This window comes from Ambystoma mexicanum, chromosome 6q (assembly GCF_040938575.1).
Source record: "Ambystoma mexicanum isolate Mex_15411 chromosome 6q, UKY_AmexF1_1, whole genome shotgun sequence".
Taxonomy (NCBI): domain Eukaryota; kingdom Metazoa; phylum Chordata; class Amphibia; order Caudata; family Ambystomatidae; genus Ambystoma; species Ambystoma mexicanum.
This window is the reverse complement of record NC_090937.1, coordinates 177849256-177871727: the sequence shown is the minus strand read 5'-3', so window position 1 is coordinate 177871727 and position 22472 is coordinate 177849256. Positions and strand designations below refer to the sequence as shown.

The 22472-nt window shown below is 46.0% G+C and overlaps 1 protein-coding gene across 4 annotated transcripts in view; it reads left to right on the top strand.

The window, feature by feature from the left end:
* Positions 1-22472, top strand: part of TBC1D2 (TBC1 domain family member 2) — a 1652487-nt gene that overhangs the window by 1304081 nt on the left and 325934 nt on the right. For all 4 annotated transcript variants that reach the window (XM_069630602.1, XM_069630605.1, XM_069630603.1 and 1 more), the window contains one exon: positions 6364-6554. In XM_069630602.1, coding sequence (XP_069486703.1) covers positions 6364-6554 — 191 coding nt within the window. The remainder of the gene's footprint in view (positions 1-6363; positions 6555-22472) is intronic.

Sequence of the window (22472 nt, the reverse complement as noted above, 5' to 3'; positions counted from 1 at the left end):
CTAGCAGACCACAAACCATATCTCAAAGGTGCGCTTATAAACGCCAGGTCGCTAATCGCACACACCACAGAGATCTCAGATATCATTGCCACAGACAACCTAGACTTCTTGGCCATCTCAGAATCCTGGCTACATGATGCGGTTGGCCCAGCCTTATCACTAGCAGTCCTACGTGCGGACAGACTTACCTCCCGAGGCAGAGGTCTAGCAATCATAACTAAAACTAGCCTGGACATGAGGATCATCACTACTACCACTATGCAATCGTGTGAATGCCTCACGGTCAAAATAGCCACTGCCAACTCCCAAACCCTAAACATCATCCTCACCTACAGACCACCAGGTCCTATCGGAACCTTCGCTGAGGACATCTCGACATCCTTGTCCAATAACCGAAAAAATACATCCCAAACAATAGTGCTAGGAGACTTTAATCTAGGCTATAATGACAATAAGGACACCCAATCGACAGCGATTGCTCTGACCTTGAAAGAGCTAGGATTCTCCCAAAAAGTTCAATTACCTACCCACAACAAAGGTCGCATCCTTGACTGGATAGCAGAACATAATTGCAAAGTAATATTTACGGACTTTGTATCGCAGATCTGGACTGACCACTACCTGCTATTATTCACAGTGACAGCCAACCGGGCCACTGCCCCGTCCTCACTCGCCCCACCTCTGCCAACGAGAAATAAAAAACTAATGACAGCGGAAAATCTGATGCCCGTTATAATACCTAAATTGAACTCACTACCAGACAGTATGGACCCTAATCTGTTAGTTGAACATTATAACGTAGCCATGACCTCAGCCTTGGATCACATAGCTCCACTTAAACTAAGAAATAGCAAACCAAAAAAACACCTCAATTCCTGGTTCACGCCCCATCTAAAAAATCTCAGGCTGGCCAAAAGAAAACATGAAACTATTTGGAGACACTCCCCATCAGTCAAAAATAAACTCAACCTCTCCAAAGCCTCCTCCCAATACAAGAAAGAAATACTATTAGCCAAACAAGAAACCTACAATACTAGAATATCCAACTCAAAATCTAGTGTCAAAGAACTGTTCAGCATTCTGAAAGAATTGGAAACACCCGTTGTACCCCAAGAAAACTGCACTAAGGATAAAAAATGGTGCTCGAGCATACAACTTGCCTTAACAAAGTAGCAAACCTACAAACCAAAATTGCCATCAAGAAGGCATCGCTAACACCACACATCCCTCAGAGCCCAGTGCCACCGCCACAGCCTAAGACGGGAGCCCGATTCTGCTTTTCTAAGGTATCGATCAGAGAGGTAGAAAAGGTAATCCTGGGACTTAAACCGTCCAACTGCAAAGGTGACCAATGCCCAGCACAACTCATCAAGGATGCTGCGAGAGATTTATCGCCATTTATAACCAAACTAATCAACTCCTCCTTTACCTCTGGTTCAGTACCGATCAACCTAAAAGAGTCCTGCGTACTGCCACTACTAAAGAAACAAACCCTTGACCCTGCCATTCCGACTAACTTCACCCACCCTCTACAATGTCTTTACGAAGCCCCTCTTTGACAAAATGGATCATCTGGGTATCGCCTACACCAACTACGCAGACGATACCCAGATCCTCCTCCCGCTCTCAGGAGACTACGCCAAGGACCTGGCCCTAGTGAACAGGATATATAGCATCGTTCAGGCATGGATGGCCACACACGGTTTATGCCTGAACGATGAAAAAAATGAGCTTATCATCCTGGGCACCACTACCTATATATCCAAACTTAGCCCTGATTATGACAACTTCATTATCGATGGGAACAACATAAAAGTAGCTCACAAAGTAAAAACCCTAGGATTCTACCTAGACGCCACCATGAACTTTACCAAACAAGTCAATTCTCTAGCTTCTCCCACAGCATACACATGCAAACTTATCAGAGCGAGCAAACAATTCCTCTCTACAGATAGTTGCATTACACTTGCCAGAGCCTTGATACTATCCAAATTAGACTATTGTAATGGACTTTACATTGGAGCAAATAAACAGACCATCCACAAAATCCAAGTGCTCCAGAACAATGCCTTGAGAGCAGCACTCAAGATTAACAGAAATGAGCATATATCCTCTACTAGAAGAGAATACAAATGGCTCTCCACCATAGACAAAATTCATCTCAAAATCGCTTCCCTCACCCACAAATGCATCAATAACAAAGCTCCTCCCTACCTCATGGACAGATTACGTAAAAGAACTTCTTCCAGACCTACCAAAATAGCCAACGCAAACTGCCTCCTAGTTCCGCGTTTCAAACTTGCCACTATAGGAGGAAATAGCTTCCCGGTCAAGGCTGCGCAGTTATGGAACTCCCTCCCCCATGACGTCAGAGAACCTCAGCCTTTCGCAAAATTTAAACAAAATCTCACTAGGTGGCTGAGAGCCAATGACAGCTAACCACTCCACTTGTCACATTGTTCATAACTGTATAACTGTACATAACTGTATATAACTTTATATTACATGAACAGGACCATGCAGGAGCATGCTCCTTGCTCCCTTGCTCTTGATCTCTTCCTGTTCATATCTGCTTACTGTAACATTGTTGATGCCTATGTCTACACTTCCTGCCTTTTCCTTGTACTTGCAATTAGCTGAGCATATCTGTAACCAAGCTCAGCGTATCTCTGTACCTTCATCTGATTTTCATGTATCTGTAACTAAGTTGAGCATATCCTTGTCTGTTTTCACCCTGATACTCCAGGGTATGGCGCGCCATACAAATAATAAACTAAACTAAACTAAACTAAACTAAACTACTGTTTGGATGCCGGCTCCAGATCAGACGCAGCTTTTGGACAGGCGGTTCTTAGAAACCTATTTGCTTAAGGAGGGTCTCCTCCCCACCCTGGGGTTGCACTCAGTTGTAATCGACCATGCAGTATGGAGGAAAGGGGACGGGATTTACGAGTAATTATAAGTTACTCACTGTAATGACTAACATACTCTTAGTCCTTAATCCCCTTTCCGCCATATGTCCCACCATCCTCCCCCCTAATAAAACTGGTGTGATTAGGCAATGTTAAATCTACTGTTGACGCATCTATGGGGACTGAGCACCCCCGTGCACCTCTAAATTTAAAGGGGAAATAGTTTTTTTCTGGTGAAAAAGGTTCTGTCTCCCGTCCTTTGGAAGGGATGCCCATGAAGTATGGAGGAAAGGGGACTAAGGTCACTACGGTGAGTAACTTATAATTAACCCGCCGGTGCTACCGGCGGGTTGCTGCTGGACTCATAACACTTTCCAGCACCTGATATCCCGCTGCCACCGGGACATTACAAGTCCCGGCGGATCTGGAAGTTAGGCGCTGGAAAATGTTGTTCCCCATCCTATGGAGTCCCATAGGACTCCATGGGAGTGAGGAGACGGAAGCACTGCAACCGTTGCTAACAGTGCCAGTACTTCCATGACAAGTCTGCCTACCGGGACCGTTGCGCACAGCAGGTCAATCCTGCTGAGCGCAAGGGCCCTTGCAGGCAGACTTGTAGTGTGGCAGTCCAGAAAGTGTGCTGGTACGTTGCTACCGGCACCCTTATTTCTGCACCGCCACACGAGTAATGAGGCCCAATGTCTCACTGCCGATGGGTATAATTCTGGATGTCTGTGTGCCACTCCACTATGCTTAGAAAAATCACCCATTATGTTGTATACTAATATTGATGAGAGGAGCTGTCCCCTTAGTAAGGATCCAATTGTAAATGATGTCCAAGCGACTGATGCTGCAATGCCATCTTAGACTGTTTTCTGGCTATGACTAAAAATTACCTAATCCTTCATCAACCAACTCTGGAAAATGTAGGTATAGTCTGTGGATTCTGCTGCGCAACCCTCATCTGAACCGTTGGTTGGAAGAATTGAACAAACTGACCAATTCGATTCCAGTAGCCCTAGACAATGGCTGCCAATCATGGATAGATTAATTGATGAACTCAACCTATGTATAAACTTTACAGAATTTTGTTGTTGGATATAAGTAATGAATAAACTTGCAGTGCAATTCCAGCCTGTGAAAGTCGACAAATCCTGCTAATGTGATCACCTCGTTGATTTAAAAGACCAGATACCTCAAGCTGATATTAATCATTAACTCTCAAACATCTCAATGTAATATGTGTTGCTCAACCCCTTTGGGGAGAATACAGTTACCAGAGGATAAGAAGAGGAAAGCTTTCAGGGACACTAGGGATAACTTCTGTCAAACAACTACGGATGCGATTAACACGAAGTAGTGCTTTGAAATTAAGTCGATGAACATGAGGCATTGCTCGGAAATTAAGTCTGTGAATCAATGTACATTGTTGTCCATTTCGCAAGCTCTGGCTCTTAATGTTTTGAATCAGTTGGAAAGCATGCTCAATCATCTTCATTAACTCTTCCAATTCAAGAAGGAGAGGTTGTCCATACCCCTACACTAAATTCTCATCAGAATATTATTAATCGTAAATCCTGTCTCCCCAGAAATGTGCGTATTGTTAAAATCTGTACGCCCCCAATTGCTGATGACTTTTTTAAAAAGACTGTCATGGATTATAGAAACTTTGTTATCACCAATGTTGAGACTTCAGTGGGGAATGAACTCAGGGATGCTTTGGGGATTAAGGTGCTTGCATGGATCCAACAGAAGACTGGGCCAGGTGTTGTAAGAATATCTGACCTGAAAATTGTATGAAGAGTCGAGATAGATCAGTGGTGTACCCAAAATGGTAGGGACTGTATACTGATAGGCTGTGGTAAAAGTAACCTGCCATCTTTTCTGTCCACTTGTAATGACTTGGTTAAAGTGTCATCAGATTTGAAATTAGTTGTGGATTTGCGTGTGTTATAGCAATGTTGCCTTTATAAGCTGGACTTTTCTTGTCTTCCTGCCTGTTATTTGTATTATATGTTGCTTTTGTTTTTTGTTGCGCTCTGAGACCTTTGGGCGTGTGGCGCATAATAAGTATATACATTAATAAATGCTTTCCTTGCATCTGCACAAAACGTGCCTCCAGCATTTAGTACTGGCATTCTCTGCCTCGTTAAAAGTTTCCGGCTACATGACTGGCATTCGCTCCACCTCCACAAGGCATGATGATGTCAGGGGGCTTCCCAGGCGCCCATGGCTCTCCTCCTCTTCTCATCGGACTTGTCCCAATTAAATATACGTCTCTTGTTAAAGAGACATCTTCCTTTTCTTTTCAATATTGATTTCTACTTGCATTGCCTTCAGCCAAATGAAAAGATGTCACATTATTTGTTAAAATAGGCGGTTCCATCTATGCAGCGGTTCCATCTATGCAGCTGAAGTAGGTGGTTTAGTGAGTTCCTCACAGGAACGGGAGTCCTTGTCCCCTAAGGTGGAGTCTCTCCCAGTGAAGTCCCACTTGTCTATACGCCCAGGGAGTGTCTTGCGGAGCAGGCTCACCTTCCTAGTCTCACATAGGGGAGTCTCCTCCTTGGGGAGAAGGGACGAATACCTGCTATTCGTCACATAGCCTGTTAGTTTGCGAACCACAGTACTGTGACAGTTTAACCTCCCCAATATGCATCACTTTGCATAATCCTAATGTTTTCCCAGTTTGCATAATTCCAGTATAGGCACAGTGTTACAATCCATTTTGTTCAGCTCCTCTCTCTTAACTGTCATACAATTCTACTTTAGCCCCACACTGCAAAATCTAAGTTTACTTTAGCTCTGCTCAATCACAGTATACACCCAGACTGGCAATGTCAGTATACTCCTAGTTGATCATTGTAGTTTGCACAATCACTGTATAGTCCCTGTTTGACAATCTATATATTGCACTGAAAAATTCCAAAATAGACCAAAATATCATGGAGGTCAAACATCTACTCGAGAAAAAGCATTTGTGCATCTTCATGCTCCATAGATCGAAATTGCAGAAAACATGATGAAGATTTGGACACATCGCACAGAAACATAGCTTCCCACCATCAAAGGAAATGTTAAGGGTTGTGTGATTTTTTACAAAGCATGTCATTTGTGTATTAGTTAATATCAGTTAAGAATGTTATACATTCTGCAAGTGTTCTGTTCATCTGCCGACCACCTGTCAGCTGGTATTACAATGGTTTGCATTAAGTTTGTTTGTGAAGTGTAGTTTCAGTTTTTCTTGTAGGTGTGTGATATAAATGATATCTTGATGACATTGCGTACATTAATTCATCTTCTGGTGCGCTCTAGACATCCATGGTTTGCAGTTGAGAATTTTGGCAGTCCTACCTCTTGCTGACTCTTTCCCTTTACATTTTGACATTTCAAAGCCTCTTTCCGACCTTTGGGACCAAATTGCTAGCCATGCGTTTTTTTGTTTTTACAGTGTGCATACTTGGAAGCCAAAAACTGTCAGATAGAAAGCAAGTACCTGATAGTCCTGCAGAAGCTTCAGGAGGTTCTTCCAAAACTGGACCCTGAATACTGTGAAATTGTGAAAACTCTGGTAGAAGATGCCTTGCAGTCTGATGCCAAAGAAGGAGTTGAGAACGCATTTGTGCAAATGAATGCTCTTGGGTAAGTGGACTCAGAGATATGAAGAGTGCTTTGCCTTCCCAGTCAGTTTACTAATTAAGAAATGGAGCCTATGATCCATTAACAATATTGCATTACTGACGAAGGAGACAGTAAGAAATGCTACTTATTTACCATCACCTAAATTCCAGGCCAGAACCAAAGTAGAAGGTACATAAGTTAGTTATGTCAATAGGAACTGAGATTGCCTTTACTCTGGAAATCCCACTAGATGCCAGCCATCTTCCTGTAATGCAGCTTTAATTTTCGTTACAAAGTGACAGCAGGGAGACAGCTATTGTTATTTTTCTTCAATGTCAATAAAGCTATTAACACATAAACATATATGTTGCACACAGGTATGTGCCAATAGCTTTATTATATTAAATATTGATATTTTGGATATATATATATATATATATATATATATATATATATATATATATATATATATATACACATATATATGCATCTATATATACACATATTTTGTATTTTATTTTTTATTCAACATAAACAATCTTCCACTTGCAGAAGTAATGGCTTGGTAAAGCATAGATGGCCCTAAACTGCCCAAAGAACGTTTAATCCCATTACGCTTTTCTTTGCAAGCGGTCTTTCTCAAGTGTGGATACAAATGGCAACACATTGAAAAGGGAATTTTATATTTCATCTAGTGAAGCCTCAATTCCAATCATCAATCTTGAATACCCTTAAGACCCATGTGGCTAAACATAGAAAAATACACATATGTTTATGGTTCATGCTATCATGTATAAGGGACCAAAATTTAATTTAAAAATCACATTAGAAACACTTTTGATTTCTATTACTTAGCACACATCGTTTAAAAACCCTGTTCTCAGGGGCCTGGCACTGTTGGGCCTGGATGGGACCCTGGAGGACCTTACCTCACGAGCGGACCGTAACGTACATGTCATCCTGATGATGGCAGGAGCACTGGGGCTGGCCCAAAAATGGAAAGCCAGTGATCCCCGATGGAACACGTATGGATAGGGAAAGTATGGAACTTTGCAGCCCTGGAGTGGCTTACATACTCCCTCCTGGGAGAACACTGAGCCTATCGCGCAGACTGGTCGAGGGTCCTGGACTTCCTACAGACAGGATCAAAGGGGGCCTGGTGCCTAAGGAAAATGGGCATCCTCAGCCTGGTAGGATAGCCCCAGACAAGGCAACAGCTCAGGGATACACCCGGGATCCGACCGGGAGGGGAAGATATAGCAAATAGCCTCACAACACTGAGAAACAGTGTTGCGCAGTAATACAGGTTTTTCCCAGGGACCGTCGTCGGACCATGAAGGAGGTAGGGGGGAGTTTGATCACTGTATAAATGTTATGTTTAAAAATGCAAATAAAAAGTTAAAGAGATAAAACCCTGGCTCTCATTAAACAAATTTACATAAATAATATACTTATACAATTTTCTTTGAGTACATCTCAGAAAAACTTCATTTAAAAAAAGGTCTAATAAAATTAAATAAGAAAATGATTTGCTAATTTTGTCCCATGATTGAGATTCAAATTCCATCTACTCAGTCAGTAAGTGCAAAGGAAGCTCAACAGAAAACTTACAGACATAGCTGTCTATAAAGTAGACTACAAATAATGCCTGATTTATTGGTACCCTAACTTTGAAGAAATCTATTGGGTGACCAAGGGGGGTAAGAGTCTCCCCAATCTAGTGGATGATTGGTCCAACGGTGGTATGGGGAGAATCCTCTCCCACCATACTTAACACCCCCCCACAACTGGAGCATTCCACGCTTGATTAAAGTAAAATCCAAGAGGGCAAGTCAGCCTTTAGAGGTCTTTTTCCAAATCCAAAGCCTCAAATCAAGCACAAGTAAATGGCTAATCACAGCCCCCAACCCATTCACAGGCACAGGTGCAGACCTTCACAGAAATCCCAACCCAAGAGGAAGTTACTGGGCTATAGAAGCCGAGAATCTTAGTAAAACAGGGTGGATTTTTGAAGTAGGGCTTGGTGGCGGGAGTTTGATTGGAGTTGGAGAGTGAGGAAGGAAGTTGGAGAGAGAGAGTGTAAGGGAAGGTTAGTGTCAAAAACTGTTAAAGGGAATAGGGTATCAACCCCCTCTCCTGAACCACAGAAGCCGAATAGATCGACCCTCCCACCGTGGTTGGCACGGTCACCTGGATAATGATAGCACAGGTAACCACGTGGCAGCCAATGGGGGGAAGACAGAGTTAGGGAAAGGGGGTGTGATGACAAAGGAAACGTAGGGAAGAAAAACAGGTACATACACATACAACTGAGGCACAGTGAGCCATAAACCTTAACACCATGAAACCTGTGAATCCTGACCTCCTAAACCCTATAGTACTACCTCCTACCTACACCTGGACTCTTCAAACTCCGGATGACTCCTTCCAGTGACTTGAGCAATACACATATACACATGAATGCACGTGAAACAGATGGGTTAGCTTGCATAACATATATGGAAACAAACACCTACAAAAACATCATACATAACTCGCTACATATGAGCATGGGTTTGCATAAGCATTTTGGCACGAACAAAGGGGATTTCCTTTTAGTGATTACAAAGAGACACATGGCCCACTGGCGAGCGTAAGCCACTAGCAGACGTAAATTGCACAGTCCATTTAGCTGTGCTTCTTATGTTGGTTGCAAGGAATTTCCTGGCCAGATGTAAATAGTTCTCAACATAAAGCTCCAAAACTCAGTTTGAGATTCACAACACAGGTGTCCTTAATACTTTAATGGGTCCACCAGTTCGTAGCTTAATGAACATAAACAGCGTTCTTCATGCGCTTCATATCAAACTATGTGCGTTGTATACATGAATCACACACATATTGGCAAAAGAATGAACTTGCTATTTAACTGAATGTCCGGACGCCTCTCGAGGCCGTCTGGACAGGTACAGATGACACTGAATACTGCCAGGCCGCTTGCCGTCACCGCCACGAGCCGGGCATAACGCTCTCAACAATCAGCAGCCGCATGCTATCTGCGAGGGACACCGCTTGCCTCCAGCGTTCCTCCGGCGTGGCACGTACTTCCAGAATTCCTCACCAGCCTGCAACACCGCTGCCGCCCATGCAGTCCATCGTTAATTATCCGCACCAGGGCACAGGCGGTTGGCGATTATGAAGCCTCTAATTGCAAACAGCTGGGCCGTAGCGCGAACGCTGAACTACAACTCTCTCACGGCCTGCTGGGAAGTGTAGTTCAGCCTATATTCACACATTCACGCGCCTCTCTTGCCCAAACCCTTATACCTGACAGTTAGGGCCAAGAGGGGAATGTAGGTCCTCAGGAAGAGGTTGGTGTGAGACAGAAGGAGGAGTGTGGGTGGAAATATTGGAGGAGGTTCTTTAGAGACTTCATGAGAAAGTTGGTTAGAGTTGATCTGAGCATGGTGGTCAGAGACTTCATAAGAATGATGGAGAGTAGAATCAGGAGGAAGTGGACAAGGCTAGCAAGGTCATAACTATCAAGGCCATGAAGGTATGAAATGTCATGTTTGGCCCAAGGCAATGGGCAGTGGTGAGAGCCTGCTGTGAAGGGGTCAGGCTCACGGTAGGAGGAGGCATAAGCACATGACGTGGCATTGAGGAGGAGCAGGGTCAGAACAGTAATACAGAGGTGGTTAAGAGGGAAAATGTCAGGACATAGTAGAGTTAGGTGACAGAGCTCCCATAAGCTTGCTGTGGGAACTATAGAAGGCTGCCCCAACCAGCCCTGTCTTTAAGTGGAAAAGAAGCTTTACCGTTTTCAACATCTCATGGTGTCAACACAGCAAGATGTACAGAAACTCCATGCTGAACCAGAGTTGGGTGCAGTCCACCAAGGCAGAGACAAGCAGGAAGACACCCAGAGAGTGTACTATTGAGATCGTAAGTGATGGCAATCTACCCTGAACCTTTGTGAAGGAAACCCTCACAATTTTGAGAAGAGGCTATCCTGACACCTTGTGATTTGTATTCTACCCATGAGAGAACTTTTGTGTGTTAAGTAAAATGTCTTTTTACCTAGGAATTGGTCATGGCCACTTTGTGGTCCCCACTTGATTTTGATAACTGGTGTCAGAAGTGGGAGCTTCAAAGGCTGTTCTGAAAGCCTACTCACAATCTCTAGCCCGTAGAGTCCTGGTGGTCTGAACATCCCAAATAGTCCATGTACCTATGAAGGTCATTCCTAACTCAGCAGAGATGGATTTGTATATTGTGCACAATGTAGATGTTACAGCAAATGGGGGAACCCTCGTTTTCATAGGCCTTAGGGTTGCGATACCAGAGGCGACCTATGGAAGGATTGTTTCAAATTCGGCCAAGTAGTGAAATATGGTATTTGATGTGGGCGCTGGAATGATTGACATAGATTATTGCAGGGTGGTCAAGGTATTTGTATTTAAACATAGCTCTGACACATTCAGAGTCCAGTAGGGGGATCCAATAGCTCATATGATTTTTGAAATATTCCTTCCCTCCCAAACTAAAGAAGTCAAAGAGATACAGTAGACAGAAAAGGGTGAAGTCAGGTTTGGGTCCAATTATCTACCCCTTAGTTCTCTTTGAAGCAGTAGTGAGAGTCTGGGTCTGACTACAGTGATAGATAGGTCCTCAGGAGAAGGTTGGTTTGAGACATCAAGAGGAAGGTGGGTTCAGATAGATATCAGGAGGAATTCTTTTGGCGATGCCTAGAGAAGGTTGTTTTGGCAAACCATCAATACTGAAGACCTGTTTTCTTTTGGTGGTATGAGGTACTTGCATATGCACTCCCTCTGCACTCCATCTGCAATCCCTCTGCCATGGAGACTCACACTTACACCTCCCGTGAACCAAGCTGTGTAGCACTCAAACATTCTTATCACTTTGTCCATGTCTCACCTCGAGCTCGGACTCACCAGCACTTAGCCCCTCTTCCTTCTTACTTTCTGCACTTGCACGTTCTGAATACTCACAAGGCATAGTAGGTTTGTCCCTAACCCTCTCCCCCCTCTGCTCTTAATATTGTGTTGTAACTGTATTTGCCTCTCTCCTTCCCTGCCCTGTTGGCGCTTTGGAACAGTATATTCTTATTGTATAAGCGCCTAACAAGCAAACAACACATAAATAAATACATAAATCAGACTACAAATATACATGAAAAAACCCATACATAAAGAATATGCTCATAATTCATCATCATCTATGGGGCATTTAAAATATTGAATCCATATATTTATTTTATATTTGATTAACATTTTTCTGAGCAAAACCACATCATAAAAATCAGTGTTTCACAATATTCTTAGAAAATGCTTACAATTTAAAACACCAGGACGTGGAAAGACAGACCATAATGATTTCAACATATTTCACATACACTAATTCCTAAAAGCCTTGATTTCTGCCTTTTACAAATCATTCTGGACAGCCCATTATATCAACAGAGTGTGTTTTTTTCATTTCCTACAGGTTTCCACATATTTCACTCCTATGGTATTTCACCAGACCTTGTTCAAGGGAAATGGGTGTTGTGAATAATTGATATATGCTCTTGTCCCTACTCATAGAGGAGTAGAACTTTAGATAGACAGAGTCAGACTTAAGATGCCAAATATAAACAGTAATTGTGATCTGTGTAAAGGTGCAGGAATCACTTAAAGGTGCATACATCATGTTTTCCTCAAATATATATGTTAAATGCTTTGTGACTAAACACTGGCGTACCAATACATTTCTCAGCATTTTGTTTGCCCTGAATAACAAATATGCACACAATGATATTTTGGTGATATCTATGATATCTATCTATAAAGTTTGAAAGATATTTTATATACATTGCATACTAATATGACTGCTTACCAAATCAGCATGTTAAGTGCCTTGCTGGAATTGCATGATGAAGACTTCACTTGTCAATTAGATCCCTAAAATCGAAGAACATGCAAAAGCCGCCCGATTATCAGAAAATATTGTTTGTTAAGAAATAATAAAAAAGCACCTTTACCTGAAGTGTAGGCAGCTGTATTTCCTAATTGGGGTTCAAATGATGTTTACTGGCCATCCTCTACATATAGTGAACTGGCGCCATTATCTGTACTCCTTTGTTTGGTACTACGCTGATACTATCTTTCTGTCTATCTAACCTCACCAAATTATTGGAGGAAATTGGAAAAAGGGTAGTGATCTGCATTATTGACAAATCTTCTCCATCTTGTAGTAAAGATAATCCAGGAGGTGTGGCTTTAGATGTGATGATGTTGATTGTGAGTTTGGCTGATATAAGGAGGAGAATTAACCCTTCAGGTAGAGATTATATTTTTTTTCGCACCCAGGCATAAATATTTTTCCAGGATTGATTATATATTGCTGTCATCACAGTCTACAACTTAAGCGTTGAACTCGAAAATTCTAGCAGGTGGCTTTTCATGACATTCCCTAGAAGGGGAGGCAGTCTTAGGACCACCCAAACATTGGAAATATAATACATCTAAGTACAAATATAACCATGACCCCTCTGAGTTAAAAATTGCTTTTCATGACTATTTCTTGCTTATTAACAATGGGGAGTCATCCTCAGAAGTGGTATAAGAAGCCTCAAAGGCAGTAATTCAGGGAATAGCAACACAGAAAGGGCACTACTGGAAGAATGAAGACCAGGAACATTTGGCGGCATTTGAGGACTCTGTCAGATCTTTTGAAGAACCATATAATATACCCCATTCTCGCATATATGTTAAGATGAGAATCACGTGAATGCTGCGTACCTGTATTTCTGGTTGGTCTCGACGGGGCAGCCAGACTGACAAGAAGACTTGGTGACACAAGCAACCAGCCTCTCCTCCACCCTGAGTGGGAACTGGGTGAAAGATGGACCGATTCCCAATGCCACAACCTGGTTCCAGTGATGACAGATCTGCACAGTGTTGACAGAAGAAGTGGTAGGAGGGAATCCTTGAAGAGGCGAGACTCCGATGAACTGAGATGGGTGAGCACAGGAAGTCCTTAGAAGTGGAGAATCCGAAGTAGTGGGAAGGCCACTCCCGTAGCTGGCAAATGGTGCTGAGGAGTTGAGAGTCCAAAGGTGTGGGAGGCCACACCCGTAGCTGGCAATGGGTGCTGAGGAGTAGAGAGTCCAAAGGTGTGGGAGGCCACACCCGTAGCTGGCAGTGAGTGCTGAGGAGTAGAGAGTCCAAAGGTGTGGGAGGCCACACCCGTAGCTGGCAGTGGGTGCTGAGGAGTAGAGAGTCCAAAGGTGTGGGAGGCCACACCCGTAGCTGGCAGTGGGTGCTGAGGAGTAGAGAGTCCAAAGGTGTGGGAGGCCACACCCGTAGCTGGCAGTGGGTGCTGAGGAGTAGAGAGTCCAAAGGTGTGGGAGGCCACACCCGTAGCTGGCAGTGGGTGCTGAGGAGTAGAGAGTCCAAGGTAGCGCAGGAGAAAATCACAGGGAATAGGCCAGGCCAAGAGGTGGAGAGGGAGAAATCAGGCAAGGGGACCAGCACTGACAAGGAAGGGAACCAGGAGAGTAGGAAGCTGGACCAAGGGAGATAACCCAGGAAGAGACTTGGCCAAAGGGGAAATGGCCGGCAGCGGGCAAAAGGAGAAGGTAAGTAGGAGCAGGGAACAGGGCAGGAACTGACTGGCAGAGCGGGAGAAGGCGAGAACACGATCCGGAACAGAACGCGTTGAGACGCGATCTGTTCCCGACCGCGCTTCTCCCTTTATGGGCCGCCGGCGCCTGCGAGGCCTGGAGCGCAAGCCAGATGGTTGCCAGGCGCCGGCGGGCCCAGAATGAGGCTTGAGCAGCAAGCTGCTCCAAGCCTGGATGACCGCCACACGGCGCATGCGGCGGGACCGTAATCGCGGTCCCCGACGCAAGCGCCGAGGAGCTGCCGCCCATGTCCCTGAAGCTCTCCCCCCGGCGCCTCCCCAAGCGCGAAAGCGCGGGTAGAGGCGCCAGGGAGGGGGAGCGCGAACAGTGAACCCCGGTCTCCCGGTAAGCGTGACACTATACCCCCTCCTAGGAAGATCCGGGGCCCCAGGCTTCCAGGGAAACCGACGATAGAACTCGCGCACAAGGCGCGGAGCGTGCACATGCCGAGAGGGTTCCCAAGTGCGATCACAGGCCGGGTACCCCTTCCAATCCACCAGGAAATGGAGCACCCCCCTGCGATAGCGGGCATCAGAGATCTCCTGAACCTCGAATTCCGGAACCCCCTGTACCAGAACAGGGGCCGGACAAACACTGGAACGACCATAAGGATCCACCAAATAGGGTTTCAGGAGGGAGACATGGAAAACAGGATGAACATGCCATGAACGAGGTAGCTGGAGACCAAAAGCTACAGAGGATAGGCGTTTAACAATCCTAAATGGGCCAAAGTACCGGGGAGCCAATTTAACGGGCAGGTTGCGGAGAGGCAGATTCCTAGAGGACAGCCAAACCCTGTCACCAACCTGGAAATCCGGTTCCATCCGTCTCCCACGGTCAGCCTGAGCCTTCATGCGGTCACGAGCGGCCGTCAAAGAGGTACGTGCCAATTCATGCTGCCGTTGGATTGTGGAGACCAAGGTGTCGGCGGAAGGAACCGTACTGGTTGGTACAGGGTGGAAAGGGATCAGCTTGGGATGTTGTCCCATAGAGCAATGAAAGGGGCTGGTCCCGATGGCAGAATGAAAAGAATTATTGTAGGAGACCTCAGCTAGGTCTAAATAGGTACTCCAATTGGTTTGTGTGGCATTAGCAAAACTACGGAGGTAGGCTTCCAAGGTCTGGTTCGTTCTCTCCGTGAGACCATTGGACTGTGGATGATAACCCGAGCTTAAGGCTCTATGAATGCCGAGATGACCACAAACTTTACCCCAAAAGGAAGAGAGAAACTGAGACCCTCGATCAGAAATTATCTTCTCAGGAAGACCATGTAAACGGTAGATTTCGTGAAGAAAAGCAGTGGCCATCTGGACCGCAGTGGGTATCTTTTTAAAGGGAATGAAATGGGCATATTTTGTAAAACAGTCCACTACGACCATAATACAAGTATGTCCTGCAGAAGGAGGAAGATCGACAATAAAGTCGGTAGCAATTGAGTGCCAAGGGTATGGCGGCAATTCAGTAGGAGAAAGTAGCCCTAAAGGATGTTGTCTGGGAACCTTGGATTGGGCACAGATGGGACAAGCCTGTACATATTTCCGAACCTCCTCAGCCCAGCCAGGCCACCAAAACTGTCGTGATAGTAACTCTTGTGTTGCACGAATCCCACGATGACCTCCAATGGGGGAATCGTGGACTCCATGCAGAATGCCATTACGAATCTCCCCTTTAGGGATGTATAGTCTCTTCTGAAAGAATAAGAGGTCATGACTTTCAGATATTGAGGGTCGTTGGAGCAAAACTGACCTCCAAGAATCAGACCGGGTGGCGTCTGATATTGACTGTAAGAGTGGCGATACAGTCGATAGAAAACTATGAGAAGGGATCAGAGGTTGAATCTGGCTGGAGTTGTCTTCATTCTTCTCTCTCTCCAAGGACCGAGACAAGGCATCTGCTCTTACATTCGAGGATCCGGAGATGTAAGTAATATGGAACACAAACGGAGAAAAGAAGAAGGCCCACCGAGCCTGTCTGGGTGTCCGACATTGTAAGGAGCGTAAATACTGCAGGTTACGGTGATCTGTGCGGACCTCAACCGAGAAACGGGCTCCCAACAGATGGTGTCTCCATTCCTCGAAAGCTATCTTGATGGCCAATAACTCCTTCTCAATAACTGCATAGTTCCTCTCACTGGGATTCAGCTTGCGGGAGAAGTAAGCCACGGGATGTTCGACTGAAGTAGCGGGATCCTTTTGTAACAGTACAGCACCAACAGCAAAGTCCGAAGCGTCTGCTTCAACGATGAAGGGCAAGTCATCCTGTGGGTGGCGTAAGATCGGAGCAGCCATAAAGGCTGATTTCAAGGCATCAAAGGCTTGTGAAGCGGAAGAGTCCCACAGAAAAACTATCTTGCTGCTTGTCAATCTAGTAAGAGGTGCGGTGATCTCAGAGAAGCGTGGAATGAATTGCCTGTAAAAGTTGGCAAATCCTAAGAAGCGTTGCAGAGACCTTACGTCATGAGGCTGCTGCCATTCTTGAATGGCCTGAACCTTCTTGGAATCCATCTCAATACCGGACTGACTTATTACAAACCCTAGGAATTCAATCCTGGATTGATGGAAGGAACACTTCTCCGCCTTGGCAAACAGATGATTATGAAGCAGCCGATCGAGGACCTCTCGTACATGACTTATGTGTTCCTCCTTTGATCGGGAAAAGATTAAGATGTCATCCAGATAGATCCAGACAGCGATTCCAATTATGTCCCCAAAGATATGATCCATGAGCCGTTGGAAGATCGCAGGGGCATTGCACAGACCAAAAGGCATAACCCTGTATTCGAAATGCCCAAAAGGAGTCTTAAACGCCGTCTTCCATTCATCTCCACTCTTGATTCGGACCAGATGATATGCCCCTCGAAGATCTAGTTTAGTAAAAATCTGAGCCTGATGTAAGGTCTCCAGGATACTTCGAATCAGCGGTAGTGGGTACTGGTCCTTGATGGTAATATCGTTTAATAGCCGGTAATCCACACAGGGTCTTAAAGAACCTTCCTTTTTCTTTACGAAAAACAGAGGAAATCCAGCGGGAGACTTGGATGGTACGATGTACCCCTTACTCAAGCAGTCCGATAAGTAATCCTGTAGTACTCGTCTCTCCTCCCGAGACAACGCGTACAGCCTGCCATGCGGAATCTCAACTCCAGGAGACAGTTCTATGGCACAATCGAACGACCGATGAGGTGGCAGGGGTATGTTACTTGGTTCGGCAAACACTTGTTCGTAGTCGGCATATTCAGGAGGAATCAGCAATGTGGAACAAAGGCGAGTCCCCTTGTCTCGGAGTTCCAATTCAGTTGAAGAAACCAGAGTCTGGACAGGCAAGCTGCATCTCGAGGTACAAGAGGTGGAGGAGAAGGTCAAGGTATGAGTCCTCCAATTAATAACTGGATTGTGATGCTGGAGCCAAGGTAACCCCAAGACCAACTTGTAAGTAGGTGACCTGATGACGTCCAAAGCAAGCCTCTCCACGTGATCGGCGATCCTAAGACTTAATCCGACAGTGTGCAGACGAACCGGTCCAGAGGATAAAGGAGTACCATCGATAACCTCCACAGGAAGGACTGAGTGTCTGGGCAAAAGAGGAATCTTGTGAGTGCTAGCAAAATCCTCATCGATGTAATTGCCTGATGCTCCACTATCCAACAACCCAAAAACTTCAAGCGTCCGGCCGGGCAGTTGAATCTGAATCCTCAAGGTTAGTAGAACAGCTGGTTGCATGGGAAGAAGAATCGAGCAAAAGGCGGAAAGGTCTGAAAAAGGGGCGAGACCTGTCGTTGCCTCTCCTCCACACGACAGGTCCACTAGTTTCCCGACTTCTTCTTTTGTGGCCGTAAAGGACACATTCCCAAATAGTGTCCGGCAGCTCCACAATACAGACATAATCGTAATGTTCTTCTCCTCCTTCTTTCTTCCTCTGATAGCGGCCCTCTCACGGCACCCAACTGCATAGGTTCTGGTCCAGATTCTGTCGAACCAAAGGCCCCGGCGGGAAGACTAGCTGTTCTGGGAGCGACTCTCTCTAGCCGACGTCTCTCAGTCTTTCGTTCGGTTAGTCTCTGGTCTATGCGAAGCACCTGATTAATTAAGAGTTGGAGACTCTCAGGTTCAGGGATGTGAAGTAGTTCGTCCTTGTATTCCTCCCTCAGCCCCCGGCGAAACAAGGTCCTTTGCGTAACTTCGGGCCATTGCGAATCCGTAGCCAGCAGGCGGAAGCGACTGATGTATGTTATTATGTCTGAGCTGCCCTGTTTGATGTCCATTAACAGATTCTGCGCAGCGGCAGCCAGGTTAGGTGTCTGAAAGACCTCCAGAAATGCCTTCTCGAAAGCAGCAAAATCATTAAGAATGGAGCTGTTAGTAGCCACAAAAGGTGTCGCCCAAGCAAGGGCATTTCCGGTTAAATTTCCCAAGATATATCCAATCTTGGCCTTATCATTATTGAAATAGGTAGACCTGAAAAGGAAATGGATACGACAGTGGTTGCAAAATTCCGCCACTCGACGCGGGTCTCCATCGAACCTGATTGGGGCAGTATGGGCCAATGAACTTTCGGCCTGCGGAGCACCTCCTGTCCCCTGGGTTACCATCTGACGTAGGACTTGATTTTCTTGATGTAGGGCTGTCATCTCTGCTCTGAGGGCTTGCAACTCACTCCGCAGGTCCTGTGTGTCCTCCATTTCCAAATCGGAAGGTAGGCGTCTCAATCTGTTAAGATGAGAATCACGGGAATGCTGCGTACCTGTATTTCTAGTTGGTCTCGACGGGGCAGCCAGACTGACAAGAAGACTTGGTGACACAAGCAACCAGCCTCTCCTCCACCCTGAGTGGGAACTGGGTGAAAGATGGACCGATTCCCAATGCCACAACCTGGTTCCAGTGATGACAGATCTGCACAGTGTTGACAGAAGAAGTGGTAGGAGGGAATCCTTGAAGAGGCGAGACTCCGATGAACTGAGATGGGTGAGCACAGGAAGTCCTTAGAAGTGGAGAATCCCAAGTAGTGGGAAGGCCATTCCCGTAGCTGGCAAATGGTGCTGAGGAGTTGAGAGTCCAAAGGTGTGGGAGGCCACACCCGTAGCTGGCAATGGGTGCTGAGGAGTAGAGAGTCCAAAGGTGTGGGAGGCCACACCCGTAGCTGGCAGTGAGTGCTGAGGAGTAGAGAGTCCAAAGGTGTGGGAGGCCACACCCGTAGCTGGCAGTGGGTGCTGAGGAGTAGAGAGTCCAAAGGTGTGGGAGGCCACACCCGTAGCTGGCAGTGGGTGCTGAGGAGTAGAGAGTCCAAAGGTGTGGGAGGCCACACCCGTAGCTGGCAGTGGGTGCTGAGGAGTAGAGAGTCCAAAGGTGTGGGAGGCCACACCCGTAGCTGGCAGTGGGTGCTGAGGAGTAGAGAGTCCAAGGTAGCGCAGGAGAAAATCACAGGGAATAGGCCAGGCCAAGAGGTGGAGAGGGAGAAATCAGGCAGGGGGACCAGCACTGACAAGGAAGGGAACCAGGAGAGTAGGAAGCTGGACCAAGGGAGATAACCCAGGAAGAGACTTGGCCAAAGGGGAAATGGCCGGCAGCGGGCAAAAGGAAAAGGTAAGTAGGAGCAGGGAACAGGGCAGGAACTGACTGGCAGAGCGGGAGAAGGCGAGAACACGATCCGGAACAGAACGCGTTGAGACGCGATCTGTTCCCGACCGCGCTTCTCCCTTTATGGGCCGCCGGCGCCTGCGAGGCCTGGAGCGCAAGCCAGATGATTGCCAGGTGCCGGCGGGCCCAGAATGAGGCTTGAGCAGCAAGCTGCTCCAAGCCTGGATGACCGCCTCACGGCGCATGCGCGGGACCGTAATCGCGGTCCCCGACGCAAGCGCCGAGGAGCTGCCGCCCATGTCCCTGAAGCTCTCCCCCCGGCGCCTCCCCAAGCGCGAAAGCGCGGGTAGAGGCGCCAGGGAGGGGGAGCGCGAACAGTGAACCCCGGTCTCCCGGTAAGCGTGACAATACATTACATAGGGCCTCATTACAAACTTGGCAGTCCGGAAACAACATGCCGATAACACTGATTACCGGCACGGTTTCCAGACCGTCGCAGTACGAGTCGCAACGCCGGTAACAACGTTGCTGCAAACATCGTCCACTGTGCGACCGTAGTCGACAGCACCATCAACGGGAATAGCGGCAAACCCGAGGGTCATGCCTTAAACACTGGCGCAATGGTACCAAAGCAGCATTACGACTGCCATTTTACATGGAAGCACTAGCACCAAAATGCTAGTGCCACTGTGAAAACCGCACCGGAAACACCGGGAACGCGGAGCAGGTGTTAAGCAGGCTCAGGTGTGTTTCAACAGCCCACAGGTGTCCCTAATCAGCCCAGCTGCGCACCATGAGCAGTGTAACTGATGTAAAGGACCACACTCACACACCTTCCAACACAACCATGCTGCCGCTCATAGCAGCAGTCATGGAGTTGGAGGCTCTGCATGCTGGAATATACATCCATGAGCAAGAGTTGCAACAGTGGCAACAGGCCGACAGGCGGATGAGGAGGATGATGTTGATGCAGAAGAACAATGGGCAGCAGGTAGCACCCGAAAGGTTTTCTTTTTTTTAAACAATTTTTTTTTAATTTTATATACCACAATAACTTCCAAACATTACATCACAATGTCTATCTTATCACATTACAATGTTCGTCTGTTTTACTGTACTCCCCGCAAGTCCCCCACCCTTACCCCGGCCTATCAGACAACACATAGTTCACTCCCTGTTCACTTATACCCCGCCCGTTACTGTACCATCTGAACCTACTTTTGCAGGGTTGGGTTCCACAGCTTCAGCATCCAGCGTTGAATTACCTAAATCCATGATCAACTGTCTCCACGCTTCCATCCATCCCTCTTCCTGGTCTGAAGTCCTGCTTATTGCTTCCTGCCAGACCACAGTTTCTGCATTTGCCCATTTGAGTAGGTCCCTCCACCATATTTGGACCAGCGGCCTCGACTGCGCTTTCCATCCCATTGATATTCTCCGTTTCGCCAATATGTATACTAGGTCCGGTGTCCAGTCATAATATCGAAAAAATAAAGTCGAATGACAAAAAAGTCGAATCAATAATGTCGAAAAAAAAAAAGTCGAATTTGTTTTTTTATTATTTATATATTTTTTTGGGTTTGGTAAGTAAAAAAAAGGGGTAAAATAAAAAAAAATAGAAAAAAAGGGGGGTTGGGGGGAACCCCCCATTTCGAATAAAAAACGTATTAAAAAAAAATTCGACTTTTTTTTTTTCGAGATAATTTTTTCGACATTTTGACTTTCGATTTTATTGATTTCGATTTTATGTATAGGAACCACTAGGTCCCTCAGTTGACTCACATGTTTAACTCGCTTAGGCTTTGAAAAACCCCCAAGCAAATAGGAAGTTTAAGAATTCTTGGCTACGTCGGTCAGGTCTAACATGGCGACATTTTAGTTTCACTTTAAATTATATAAAATAGACAAATGTTTGCTTTCCAAGGTTTTTCTGTAAGGTCGCGTCTCAGACGGTTGGTGGTAAAGCCAAGAAAAAAAACACTCAAAAGGTATTCAAGAAAAGGAAAGAAGACCGAGAATGAGACTGCGCCCAGTTTTAAGAAAATAATATTTAATGCGTTGAGGTGCCCTTTGTGATGACACGTGTTTCGGTCCCTTAATAGACCTTTCTCACATCAGGGCTCTTATTCTTTGAACTGCCCCTATTATTTTAGCTTTTGCAGAGAATATCCGCTTCCATTAACGGGTTAGATCCCTGAAACTGCATGAATCGCGTATAATCGCGCACCGAGTGTCCGGTGATGGGGGTTCCAATGTCCAAGGTGATCTTGGCTTGGCTTTTGCTTTTGCTAATATTTGAGCCACTTCTCCCAGAATCTACTTATCTCCCTGCCAGCCCAGGACATATGTACCATATCTACTTCCACCTCCCCGCACTTCGGGCATGATTGAGTTGCTGTTCCACTGAATATTGCTATTCTATTTGGGGTTAAATATGCTCTGTGGGTGATATATAGTTAGATCTGTTGGAGCCTCGTATTTCTGGATACCGTTTTATGGTATACTATGGCCCTTTTCCACATTGCATCTGACATTGGTTCTTCCAAGTTCACCTCCTATTGCTGTCTCGTCTGTTCCAACCCCTTCCCCACTTTAGACATTAGCAGCTCATATATCTGCGAGACTTCATGCCCACCTTCTGACACATCATAAAATGTCTCAATCGGGTCATCTATCTGCAGCGAAGCTGCGCTATCCGGC